General features: G+C 39.4%; 1 protein-coding gene across 3 annotated transcripts in view; it reads left to right on the top strand.

Moving 5' to 3' along the window:
- The window catches only part of lrp6 (low density lipoprotein receptor-related protein 6), a 146,922-nt gene that overhangs the window by 96,591 nt on the left and 35,958 nt on the right, over window positions 1-14,373 (top strand). For all 3 annotated transcript variants that reach the window (XM_063057939.1, XM_063057938.1, XM_063057940.1), the window contains 3 exons: window positions 8,031-8,162; window positions 12,127-12,523; window positions 13,028-13,199. In XM_063057939.1, the coding sequence (XP_062914009.1) occupies window positions 8,031-8,162; window positions 12,127-12,523; window positions 13,028-13,199 (701 nt within the window). The remainder of the gene's footprint in view (window positions 1-8,030; window positions 8,163-12,126; window positions 12,524-13,027; window positions 13,200-14,373) is intronic.

The raw sequence follows: 14,373 nt of genomic DNA, 5'->3' as shown, positions 1-14,373 counted from the left end.
ACTTTGCTAAGCATCATTTGAAAACATTTCTGAATTTTTAAACTTTGTAATTGTTGTGTGTGCACCTTTTTGGTAAATGGTGTGTAACTGTTCTTAGAGATATTCCTCAAATGAAAACTTCTATTTGCTCATTTATCAAAAAGAAAACAAAACTTGAAATAATTGAAATCCTTCAGTAAGTTTGTAAAAATTGTTATTGTAAGCTTTGAATCCATGTCAAAGGTGTTTGTTCACATGGTGTTACTATAGCATAGAAATTATTTAGCAATACAGGATGAAATAGGCCCTCCTGGCCCTTCAGCAACCACCTCAACAAACCTGATTAACTCTAACCTAATCATGGGAAGGTTTACAATGACCAGTTTTTAACTTGGTGCATCTGGACTGTGGGAGGAAATCGGAGGACCCAGAGAAAACCCCATGCATTTCATGGGGCTGACGTTCAGAGACTGCTCACAGAGCGGCACCAGAATTGAACTCTGGAACGCCCCGAGCTGTAATGTAGTCGTGGCACCTGCTACGCTACTGTGGCGCCCCCAACAGCCTAGGAGTTAAACTTTTCATTCTGATCCACACTCCAGATAAGCTCAAAGGTTTGCTATTCTGAACTAGAAACGTTTTCAAGTTTATTTCCTGTCTTCAAAATTGGTAACCTACGGACAAAATTCACTGAAGAGTTGATGATGACTCAAATCAGTTCTTAAAATGAGAAGTGATTTAACACTAGGGAAACTTATAATTCTTCTTATTCCATAGATATTGTATGAGATGATGCACAAAGCTAGTCGCTGGAATTCTTACCCCCTCTTGTCAGATTTCATTCCTAGTTACATAGTTATTTAATTATGTTTGTGCATTGAGTTGTGTTCTGGTTCATGATCAGAATCGGGTTTATTATCACCAGCATGTGCTGTGAAATTTGTTAACTCATTGTGGATGATGTCAAGTGCAAGGTTTTAACAGTTGCCTTTCATTTTAGAAGTCTTAACCAAAATTTGGTCTAACTTTATCTGCTTTCTCAAGAGGGGAGAAAAAAATAGGCACCAGAAAGAGAAGGGGGATATCTTGAATGGATTGATTTTTTTTTTTTTTGCATCTGTATTTACTCGGGAGATGGACACAGTCTATAGAAGTGAAGCAAAGCAGCAAGGAGATCATGGACCCTATACAGATTACAGAGGAGAGGGTGGTTGCTGACTTGAGGTAAATTGGGGTGGATGAATCCCCAGGGCCTGACATGGTGTTCCCTTGGACCTTGTGGGAGGCTAGTGCAGAAATTGCAGGGGCCCTAGCAGAGATATTTAAAATGTCTAGCTTCGGGTAAGGTATCAGAGGATTGGAGGGTAGCTAATATTGTTCCATTGTTTAAGAAAAGCAAGGAAATTGTAGGCTGGTGAGCCTGACATCAGTCGAGTAAGGTATTGGAAGGTATTCTGAGGGACCGGATATATGAATTTAGGACAGACAGGGCCTGATTAGGGATAGTCGGCACGGCTTTTTGTGTGGGACGTCGTATCTAACCAATCTTATAGAATGTTTTAAGGAAGTTACCAGGAAAGTTGATGAAGGCAAGGCAGTGGATGTTGCCTACATGGTCTTTAGTAAGGCCTTTAACAAGGTCCTGAAGTGGAGGTTGGTCAAGAATGTTCAGTCTCTTTGCATTCACAGTGAGGTAGTAAATTGCATTAGACAGTAGCTTTGTGGGAGAAGCCAGAGAGTGGTAGTAGAGGGTTGCCTCTCTAACTGGAGGTTTTGTGACTGGTGGAGTGCTGCACTTTGTTTGTCATCTATGCCAATGATCTGGATCAACTTGTGGTAAACTAGATCAGCAAATTTGCAGATGACACCAAGATTGGGAGCATAGTATACAGCGAGGAAGATTATCAAAGCTTGCAGCAGGATCTGGACCAGCTGGAAAAATGGCCTAAACAATGGCAGATGGAATTTAATGCAGGCAAGTGTGTCATGTTGCACTTTCAGAGGATCAACCATGGTGTCTTACACAGTGAGCAGAAGGGCACTAAGGAGTGTGGTAGAGCAGAGAGATGGGAATACAGGTTATAATTCATTGAAAATGGCGTCACAGGTAGACAGGGTCATAAAGAAAGCTTCTGACACATTGGCCTTTATAAATCAATATATCAAGTACAAGAGTTGGAATGTTCAGTTGAACTTGTATAAGATGGTGAGGCCTAATTTGGAGTATTGTGTGCAGTTTCTACCTATGGGCAATGTTCTCTCTAATTATTTTCACAGCTGCACAGACCAACCATTGCCCTGAGCAGGAAATTTTTACACAGCCTGAATAATGTGTGACACTTTAATCTTTTTTTTTTGTAATATGAATATCTACAATGAAAATGCAAAAATCACATACTTTTTATTTATTGAAGGTACAGTGAAATGCAGAACGACAAAGAAAATCTTTCCTGTTTCGTAAAATTAGACAGTGTTGGCATTTGACAGGCTGGCGGTTTATTAACAATGAACTTCCATTCTGTGTTTATTGTTACAATTTGTAACAGTGTTGTAACTTGATACACTGATAATGAAATATTTTAGAGCTTCAATGTATTTACAAAATAAATGTTTATTGAGAAAATTTATGGATTATATTCATTAACACATAGGTAATTAATGACAGGATGTTTCACAATTATGTTAACAGATTTCAAATTACTCTATTCAAAATTATATAAAAGAAAATTTCAGCTGCGTGACAACAATGGCTATGTGCACAGGAGCATTTTAGTTACTGTGTGGCTGTGCACCTGCACAGCTCAGAGGGGACAGTGCCTACAGGAAAGATCTCAATAAAATTGAAGGAGTGTAGAGAAAATGTACAAGGATGTTGCCAGGACTTGAGGACCCAAGTTAGGTTAGGACTTTATTCTCTAGAGCGTGGAAGAACAAAGGCAGTTTTGATGGTGACATATAAAACCGGGGAGTATAGACAGGATAAATGCAAGCAGGCTTTTTCCACTGAGCTTGGGTGAGACCAGAGCTAGAGGTCATGGGTTCAGGGTAAAAGGTGAAATATTTAAGAGGAACATGGGTGGAACTTTGCTTAGAAGGTGAGGAGAGTGTGGTACAAGCTGCCAGTGGAAGTGGTGGATGCGTGTTCCATTTCAACGTTTGAATAGGTACATGGATGGGCATATGGAGAGCTGTGGTCCAGGTGCAGGTCAATGGAACTAGGCAAATTAGTTATTCAGCATCACAGCGTTTCTGTGCTGAAGTGTTCTTTGACTTTGTAATAGAAATTGTGCCAACTTGAGAGTTGGAGATTTTGGAGAAAGCACATGCCACTCTCGCGGAGTTGTCAGCACAAGGAAAGACAGATTTGACCAACTTGCTGAGAGGAGTTGAGTGGAAGCCAATCTCCTCCAACCAGTGAAACAGCAAGATAGGGAAAATTTAATGAAGCTTTTTCCCAGAATGTGCTGTGCTTCCTGGCAACTATTTCAAAGTGGGATTAATAGTGCTTAGGAAACAGATGAAAGTAGTACTTGGCCTGGGGAGAGGCAAAGGATGAGCTGAAAGGGAATGGAACATTTCTGTAGCCCGTGCCAGAAGAATGCTGGAATACTCCAGAAATGTTACAACCAAGATTTTCTGCTCCTTATTTACTCAACTGACAGTTGGCAGAAGAAAATCAGAAAACAGGTTTTGCTTCTACCCTAAATCCAGAAGGCGAGTTAGATTAGAATGTTTTTGGCTTACTTGTAAGCATCAAAAGCTTGGGAATAACCTGTCTTCCCCACAAAGGAGAATGAGCTTGGCCAGTTGATGGAAGTTTCAGTGGAGGAGCATTTTGGGAACAGTGATCATAATTCTGTAAGTTTTAAGATCATTGAGAACCGGCGTAAGACTGGTCCAGGGGTGAAGGCTAATTATAACTGTATCAGGCAGGAATGAGGGAAAGTAGGTAGCAAGTGGCAGATTGTAAGTAAATCCATATCTGACATGTGCAATTCTTTCAAAGGTCAGCTGATTTGAGTTCAGGATGTTCCTGGGAAAACAAAGGATAAGGATGGCAAGATTCAAGAGATTTTGTAAATTTAGTCAAAAGAAAGGAAATGTATGTAAGGTTTAGAGCAGCCTTTCTGAAACTTTTTGCTCTGGAGGAACCTTTGAAATAATTTTCAGGTCTCGGGCAACCCCTACTTAAAAATTATTATATCGACAACTCACGGTATGGTAATATGATCAGTAAGTTGTAGATATAATCAAAAAATCTGAGTAGAGAATGAATTTTTAGCTTTGAAATTAATCTTTCTTTCCCTTTCATAAATTTAAAAAACTCATTAGGCAGACATAATTTCTGTTAAATAAGTGGCTTAAGCCAAAAAAGGAATTTAATTTTTCTAAAGTTAGGCTCGGTAGATTTAATTTAAATAAAGGTTATAAAATGATTTGAATTAATATTTACAACATGAAAATTTATTGAAAATGTTAAATTGTAATGTTACTAAAAAAACAACCATAAGCAATATGAGTAAAAATATAGCCTAAGGCACAATTTTGTACAAGACATTGAAAAGAACGTTTCACTAAGTGACATGATCAGGCTCAAATATAGACCTAGCATGTGAAACCTGGGCTTGTTTTTTGCTGCACAAGTACTCATTTCTGAGTATTTGATAATCAGAGTGCAGCTCACAGAGCGCTCTCCTCTCTCAAAGTCAAGGTCTCAGGCTGAGCAGCAGATTCAGGAAAAAGGGTTCCTCGTCCAGTCATAGACTTGTCTTTGTTTGATAAAGTTCACCATTTTGTAGCATCACCCAGAAGGAGAAATTAGGAGAGGTTGTTTGGGAGGGAGAGGCTGACGTCACAGCTCAGGTTGGACAAGTCCATTCAATGCTCGGGAAAATGCGCTTCAGACTCATCGTCAGCCTACCGTCCTCCCCACTGTGCAACTATCAACGACCTCCCCTATCTTGTATCATAAACTGAGAATAGACTCAATCAAATAAACACGGTCTTGCTGCGCACGGCCACACTGGGCTGAGAGATCCCTACTGAGATTGCTATTGGGGCTGCTTGGTCACTGCCCACCACTGCGAGCGCAGCGATGCGAGTTGCACGAAGTTCAAAAAAAACGATGCTTTTTAAATCAGGATCTCTTGCGAAACCTCTATTGAGAAATCCTGTTTTAAAGAGCTGAAGTCAAACAAGGCTGCTGGGGAATATGAAGGAAGGAAGAAAACTTAAATAAGGAGTTGGGAGAGGTAGAAAGGCCATAAAATGTTGATGGCAAGCCGTATTAAGAGGAATCTCAATGCGCTTTATACTTGTAAAGAGCAATAAGGAAGGGTTGTCCAATCAAGGACAAAAGATGTTTTGTTTTGCATGGAGCCAGAGGAAGTGGGCAAGGTCCTTAATGATTACTTTGCTCAAAGTTCAAAGTAAAATTTATTATCAAAGTCCATACACGTCACCACATACAACCCTGGGATTCTATTTCCTGCGGACTTACTTAGCAAATCTATACAACAGTAACTATAAACAGGATCAATGAACAACAAACTATGCAAATATAAATAAATAGCAGTAAGTAACAAGCATGAAATAACAAGATAAAGAGTTCTTGAAGTGAGGCCATTGGCTGTGGGAACACCAGAAATAGAATAAGTGTAGCCTTCCCCTTTTGTTCAAGAGCCTGATGGTTGAGGGATAGTAACTGTTCTTGAACCTGGTGGTGCGAGTCCTGAGGCAGTTGTACCTTCTACCTGATGGCAGCAGCGAGAAAAGAGCATGGGTGGTGAGGATCTTTGATGGATGCTGCTTTTCTACCCCAGCGTTTCATGTAGATGTGCTCAATGGTGGAGAAGGTATTACCCATGATGGACTGGGCTGAATCCACTACCTTTCATAGGATTTTCTGCTCCAAGGCCTTGATGTTCCCTTACCAGGTCATAATGCAGCCAGTCAGCACACTTTCCACCACACATTCCACCACACATTTATAGAAGTTTGCCAAGGTTTTGGAAGACATGTCAAGTCTCCACAGTCTCCCGAAAAAGTAGAGCTGCTGTGTATTTATATGATGGGTATAAAGGTGAAGGACATGGTTGCTGGTGGGAGGGATATGTTGATATTCTAGGGAATGTTGATGGTGTTGGGTCTCTTGAAAATCATTAGGATGGGATAAGTCTTCAGGGCCTGATGTGGTCTATCTGACAATCCTAAAGCTGGCTAGAGAGCGGATTGCTGGGGTCTTGATAAAGATCATTGTATTGTTCTTAGTCCTGGAAAACAGGAGAATAGCCGGTGTCATTTTTTTCTACATGGACAACAGGGCGAATGCAGGAGATTATAGGCTGGTGAGCTTTACATGAGTGGTAGAGAAATCTGAGGAGAAAATTCTCAGTGACAGGATTTACTCACATTTTTAAAAGTATTGACGTATTAGGGATGGCCAGCGTGGCTTTGTGCAGAGGACCTCCTAGCTCTCAAACTTAATTGGGATTTTAGAGGAGACTGCCAAGGTAATTGAATGTGGGGCAGTGGATATTGTGTACAGGTAATGCTTTTGACAAGGTCCCTTATAATAAGCTGGGCCAGAAGATGCAGTCATATGATGTTCATGGTGAGTTAGCCATTCTTAACTGTTCGTCAAATCATGGCTTGCAGCTATCTGGAGTCCGCCATGAGCTGCACCTAGGCCAGCCCAACAAGTGCCGATTTCCTTCTGTAAATGACTGGAGTATATCGTGGGGTTTTCTCACAGCCTTAATTAGTTAGAAATACAGTGCAGAATAGGCCCTTCTAGCGCTTCAAGCTGTGCCTCCCAGCAACCTCAACAACCTTGATTTAACAGTAACCTAATCGTCGGACAATTGACTGTGAGAGGAAACCCACACATTCTCCAGGGAGGGTGTACAGAGACTCCTCACAGAGGATGTCAGGATTCAACCTGGAACTAACTGTCATAGTGTCACACTATCTGCTGAGCCACTGTGGCAAGTACCTTCCTGGTGATGGTTATTTGGGTATGCTGTTACTCTGTGTTTCATTGTAAATGAATTTCCAACCTACCTTGGTGAGACTCTGTTGTGTCTCAGTCAGGTCTGTCAATGCAAGTCCTGTATACCAGGGGTCTCCAACCTTTTTTGCACCGCGGACCAGTTTAATATTGACAATATTCTTGTGGACTGGGGGGTGGGGGGGGGGCGGTGTTCAAGTAGGATTAAACTCACCTCAACATGTCTTTTACAGTTTAGGGTTGCCAACTTTCTCACTCCCAAATAAGGGACAAAAGTAGCAGTCAAATCCTGGGACACTTTACCCCAGGAAAGACTACCATGACCATGAAACCTTGCACGGGCACCTGTGTGCGCATGCATGATGTGCGCATACACATACGTGCCGATTTTTTCTCTCCCACAAATCGGTTTTGCCTTCATCTTCCCAACTACACTGTAATACATTATTTCTACTTTATATAGGCTGTGTATTTATCATATCATTTCTGCTTTTACTATATGTTAGTGTTATTTATTTTCGGTTTTATGTGTTATTTGGTATGATTTGTTAGGTTATTTTTTGGGTCTGGAACACTCAATTTTTTCCCATATAAATGAATGGTAACTGCTTCTTCGCTTCTCACCATTTCGACACGAAAGGTTTCATAGGAACGCTCTACCTTAGCGGGGGAGATACGGGACAAACCAATTTAGCCCAATATACGGGATGTCCTGGCAAATACGGGACAGTTGGCAACCCTATGTTCAAGTTCAACAGTGCCTGACAGGGAATGAGGAAAGGTGCAGCTGACTCATACCATTTCCTCGTGGCCCAGTAGCACATGCTTTGCGGCCCAGTACCAGTCCGCGGCCTGGTGGTTGGGGACCTCTGCTGTATACCCATCCACTGTGAAACATAGGTTCTCTTTAATGTGTATGTAAATTTAAAATGTACATAAAATCTGAGGCAGAATTGGTTTGAAGTTTAAGCCATAATAATTGCTTTGGTGTAAAGTTGAAATGAATGTATTAACATTCAAAACCTTTTTCTGATCCGATTAGCAACAAATCCCTGTGGAAGCAATAATGGTGGCTGTTCCCACTTGTGCCTGATGTCTCCAGTCAAACCATTTTTTCATTGTGCTTGCCCAACTGGAGTCCAGCTGCTAGAAGATGGAACCAAGTGCAAAGATGGTAAGTTATATATGGATGTATATACAAAAATATAATAGCGAGAGATAAAGCAGTATCACAAAATTTGATTTGCTTTTGAGCATATTTGGATCATAGTCATGTTAGATTCAGATTTCTCCAGTTCTTTGGTGATATAAATGTAGAAAATTCAAAATTCATTTTCTGATGTACTTTCCTTGCTTTATTCTTTGGCTGAGTATTAAGATAGTTGGGTGCTTCTGGTAAGGTTAATATGCCCTTGTGGATCCTATTCTTGCTCTGGAAATAAGTCATATTTTATGGAGGTGCTGATCATCTCAAACAGTACATTTGTTTTTGAGAATGCTTAGAAAATCATAGTTAGTAAAATGCAATAGTGAGCACACACAATGTTTGGTTTTTGATTTGTGCAATCATTGTTACAAAATAATGATACTGTTAACAAATTTCAAAATCACGCCAGGTAGTGACTTTTTTAGATATTCCAAATATGGAGCATTTTAAAATCAATTCTTAGTGGGGAAATTTGAGTGCAGGAAGAAGTATTCACTGAAGGACACGTGTTAAAATGTTCAAAACGCAGCTTACCAAAGGGATATTCTGATTTGGCATAATGAAAACCTTTTGTGGCTGGCTCTTCAGGATGTAAAAGATTCTGTTCCATTGACCTGTCCAATTTATCTGCTTTGGACCAGGTGTTGCAATGACGACTGCGGGGAAAACAACTTTCCAATTGTATACTTCAGTAACCATAAAGCTCAACAAATCCCCATTCGTGTTAACTGTGCTGATTTAAGTGCAGTGGTGAGTTCAGTGTCTAGAACTGAGGTGCTGTTGTTCAATCATGTTGGTTGTAAATGATGAGTTATCCACTGTATTAACCTTGGAGAAGAATGCGGTGGGTAGTGAATCCAGGGGAAGAATACGTTGATATCCTGGTGCTAATCAGTACGAATCAAGTGCCAGTGTTAGTGTTAGAATGCATAACAGTGAATAAATACCCAGGGTTGGATAAAATCTATCTCTGAATGTTATGGGAAACAAGGAAGGAAATGGTTGAGGCCCTAACAGAGATGTTTGCATTTTTGTTAACCACAGGTGAGATGCCAGGAAACAGCTAATATTGTTCTTTTACTTAAGAATTGCAGCAAGGATAGGCCAGTCAGATGTATGGAAATAATTGGAGAAAATTCCAATTCTTAAGTTAGAACTCTTAAATTCTAACAGATGGGAATTATGTACATTAGGAAACGCAAGGGCTGATTAGGTTAAAAATGCCGTTGCAAGTAAGTTTGTCTATGTACTGGTGCAATTATGTCCTTGTGCATTTGGCAAGCTGAACTTTGCCTTTGAAAAGTCAGGATGGTTTTGTACAAGGGAAATACTGAGTTGATTGAGTTTTTTTTTCTGAGGAGGTAACAAAAGGAGTTGATGCAGGCAGGATGGTAGATGTAACTAACAGTACATGAAGTTTAAGGCATACGACAAGATCCATAAAGTTAAGGTGCGTGCAATCCAAAGGAAGGTGGGTACATGTACCCAGAATTGGCTTAGTCACTTAATGCAGAAGGTGGTGGTGGAAGAATGGTTTTCTGATTGGAAATCTGTGAGTAGTGATTTGCCATAGGGATCAGTGCTGCAACTCTTGTTGCGATATATATGAATGAATTGGTTGAGAGAATGTTTGGTAAGTTTATAGATGACATGAAAATTGGACCTCAGAAAAATACAAGAATATGAAACGCAGGGTACATAGTCAAAATTTTCTCCATGGCAGGGGTATCAAAAACAAGGGGTCGTGGGTTGAAGGTCAGAAGAAGGAATTTTAAAGGAGATGTGAGGGGTAATTTTGTTTTAGCACGGTGAATGATGTCTGACACACCAGCAGAGGTGTGAGTGAAATCACTGCATTTCAGAGCCGTTTATTCAGACCCTTACATAGGCAAGGCATAGAATGACAAGGTCCTAAACCAAGGAATGAGAAACGAGCAATGAAAAGGGATGAGTGTGAATGGGCAGAAAGGACAGCATAAGCATGATGGGCTGAAAGGCTGTTCCTAATCTGTGTGACTCTGACTCTATAATGATCTTTGCAATGGAAGGTGAAGCAAACTTACCCATGGCAAACAACAGCAACTGTGGTAACTTGTAGCTTTGAATAGTCAGGATTTACACCCAGAGCATTCTCTTCACTCTGGTGTTCTGACCAGTGCAAGGGGAAAGGTGCCTTTTGTTTTGTGACCCTGTGACTTAAAAAAGAACAATTCTTCATTCATCTGTACCTGAACTGTTTTTTTCTGTGGCTCTTAAATGAGAATGTATGTTTGGTCATGCATAGTGCATGCCTTGGCTGCCTGGCTGAGATATCACGAATAGAGACTGACGTGAACTATTTGATATGGCGAGACCATGCTATTTACATTCCAGCTGCGAAAGACTACATACTTAAACCAGATAAATAGAAATATGCAGCCTTGGAAGTTCTGTGGGTATGCAAAAATGGTTTGCTTTTTTTTTAAACCCATGCAAACCAATCCAGAGAATGAGCGAGTACAGGAGAGAAATGTTTCCAGCTTTGAGAATGATTTTTATGTTACTAGGATATGAGGGCAAGTGGATAGTTTTGATGTTTTAGATATCCATTACACCTAAACACATTTCATATAGAAGAAAATGAGAGTTCATGCTAAAATGATGAATTTGGAGAATCAATATATATTGATGTTGAGGATAGCATGGTGTTGAAACTGCTTCACATTCTACATCTCACTAGCTGAACCTGTCAGTTTTCAATCTATTGCACATCGTGAAATGTATGTGTACCTGTTGATAAGCATTTCTCTCTTTATTGATAACCATGAAAATTCAGGGAGGGGAAAAAAGTAAGTACGCATTGTTTCAGTTTAAATGTTTCGCTGTGTGGTGTATGTTGTTAACATTACCCTGTCATTTGCAGTCCTTTTGTCGGCAGTAGAACTCTTTGCTAAATGGAGCCACGAATTATCCCTTGATAAAGCCCATATCCAATCTGCACAGCTTGCTATAATGACAGCACCATTTGGCGTTTTCCCAGGAACAAGGATTATAGTGGTAATGATGCCAAATTGTGTCTGTATGGAGAATCCATTAATCAGCATGAAAATTAAAGACTCATTTCAGAGATAGCATTATCAGGAGCATATTCTTCATCGAGCTCTGGAAATTTGCACAGGAATTATTTAATAGCAAAACTGCCAATATTTCTGGACAGAGTAAAATAAATGCTTCACAAAGTATTTTGTTGTGACCTATAAAATGAACATAAGATTGCATCTGTTCCTGTTTTTGTTGACTTGCTGCTTTCAACTTGTAGTTCTCTTTGCAAGGCACCTATTTATGACATACCAAGTATGCAGCTGTGTGTCATGGCAGAGCTGAAATATGCTATCTCAGTTCAGCACTGAACCAAGGGGGGAAAAATAATTTCTCATGCTTCTAATGCCATTGGGGTGACATTGATTAGGTGGCTGTAAATTATTTTGTGTCACATTGATGGTCCACAGAGTCAAGGCTTGCATGCATTTAATGGGCTTTTAGCCCATTGCTTGCTGCTTTTGTCATCAATCACAGCAATAAAACTGTAGCAAAGCTGAAAGAAAAATATGAGGCTGAATAGTGGTGCTCTGTTGGTCACACACAGCTGTTCAAAGCAAATCGCTTCACTGACAGTAGTTAAGCTCTTTGTACCTAAAAGATTTTATCAGCAAATCAAATCAACAGTCTGAAAAGGGCGATTTTCATTAAAACAGATTCTTAAAGTATATTTTTTAAGTGTAGTACATTTTAATACTATGCTTGACTTTAATAGGTGTGTTTATGCCTTTTCCTTAACTAAGTACTATGAAACTTTTATTCGTTGTTGGATTTGTGCTGTACAAGTATTTAGGAAGACGAGCAAAAGATAACAAATGTCTGTTGTAAACTTTTAGTGTCATTTATTTTAAAGGTGCATCAGAGTTATTGCTGTTGGCCCGTCGAACAGACTTGAGGCGGATATCATTGGATACTCCTGACTTTACAGATGTCATCCTGCAGTTGGATGATATCCGTCATGCAATCGCAATAGACTATGATCCAGTAGAAGGATACATATACTGGACGGATGATGAAGTACGTGCTATCAGGAGGTCCTACCTGGATGGCTCTGGAAGTCAGTTTGTGGTGACCTCTCAAATCAACCATCCTGATGGCATTGCAGTTGACTGGGTAGCGAGAAACCTCTACTGGACGGACACTGGCACTGACCGCATTGAAGTAACTAGGTTAAATGGCACAATGCGTAAAATTTTAATTTCAGAGGATCTAGAAGAACCAAGAGCAATTGTACTTGATCCAATGTCTGGGTAAGAATTCAGTGATTATTTCTTGTATGTTTTCAGGAAATATACTTTGCTGAAGTTGTTGTAGTTGATTGGATATACTAAACATTTTAATTCCTGAGGATTAAACCTCCAGATAGAGGTGAGAACATTCTAAAGTTGGCAAAGCGACTTTACTTTGTGTAATAGTGACCAGATTCCGTATCTCAGAATCAGGTTTATTATCACCGTCACGTGACGTGAAATTTGTTATTTTGCTTCAGAAAAACCAGCGAAGCTCTCAAAGTTTGTTTAGGTAGGACATCATAGGCTGGAATAGGAGGGACTTCATACACTGAGTTTTAGAACTCTGGCTGTTGTTAATACTCATTGTTTTGTAGGAATGTCAGACGTGATATACAGACACAGCAAGGGATATATTCTTTGCGTGTATCTTTTAACAACATTTGATTCCACCCTTAAAATCCAAAAATGGAAATATTTCTCTAAAAGTACAGGTGACTAATACTCAGATTGTTCTCCAATCAGGTACATGTACTGGACAGACTGGGGTGAGAATCCAAAGATAGAACGTGCCACTTTGGATGGAACCGAAAGAGTTATCCTTGTGAATACTTCGTTGGGTTGGCCAAATGGTTTAGCTCTGGATTATGAAGAAAGAAAAATGTATTGGGGTGATGCTAAAACAGATAAGATTGAGGTTTGTATTTAAGATATTGTGAAAATTTGTGTCATGATTCTTGTACGTCTGTGCCAAATGTTTGTTGAGCCATTTCAGTTAGGTTATTTAAAAAGAATTTTTCATGCAAATACTTTGTCCCAGTCTTATTGGTAGGTTAAATTGTTTCAATGTACTAAGTTATTTTTGTTTGTAAATAATCCAGTCATTGTTCTAATGAAATAGTGGTAATGTTTCTTTGTTCTTAAAATGTACATTTTCTATTTCAAGTCTTTTCCACACCCCTCATCATAATGACTGTGTTTGCTCCACTGTTTTTTTTTTCAGATGATACATGAAGCAGTAGTAAATATATCATGATGTATTTGTAAAAATTTAATTATTTTTAAGAACTGAAATATTCATCTTCCATAAATGCAGCAAATAAATTCAGAGGTGCAAGTTAAATGAACATAGTCTCCAACTCAGTGCAGATGATATGTCCCTTGACTCTGTTCCTTGTGCTCTACTGACAGTTAATCAAATAATAGCTTGTCCTTACTCCTTCAGCAGGAGTTGTTTGTAGGAATGGTGAGTAGGACCAAAGTTATCACCCAGAATCTTCAGCTGAGGACAAATCCGATAAAATAAGCAGTTGTCTGAGAATAATTGCATTGTCATTTCCTATGTTATGCTCATCTGCACAGCAGTACGAGGAACACTCAGTAATTTTTTTTTCTCACATTTGCCCTTTGACCACATTAACTTAACTAGTAACTTGCTGCATGTATCGGTAGGAAACCAAAATGTTAAAATCTTGTTTTTCCTTTGATATACTAGCACTGCTTCTATATAAATATTTTGCTTCTGAATCCATTATTGCTGGTATGGATATCAGATAACTTTTAATTGTTATATTCAAGGAGAATGAGAGAACAGCACAGATTTAGCTTTATTAATAATAATCTTTCTTTGAATTTTGTTCAAAGTAGGCTTATTGAGCAACTTGTACTTGGTGAACCAAAGCCTTGGTATTGTTGGTGTCTCAAAGCATAACTGGTCATTCTTAGTTTATGAAAATATCAACTACTTGGGGTCACTGCTTCTTTGTTCTTTAGTATTGGCTCAAAAGGGAGACATTTGACTGTATGAGTCCATACCAGTTCTATGAAAAGTCAATTCCAGGTAGTCTTCTCATTTTTACCCACAGTTCTAC

This window comes from Mobula hypostoma, chromosome 9 (assembly GCF_963921235.1).
Source record: "Mobula hypostoma chromosome 9, sMobHyp1.1, whole genome shotgun sequence".
NCBI lineage: Eukaryota > Metazoa > Chordata > Chondrichthyes > Myliobatiformes > Myliobatidae > Mobula > Mobula hypostoma.
The sequence above is the reverse complement of the archived record's forward strand: the minus strand, read 5'-3'. Positions and strand labels throughout refer to the sequence as shown.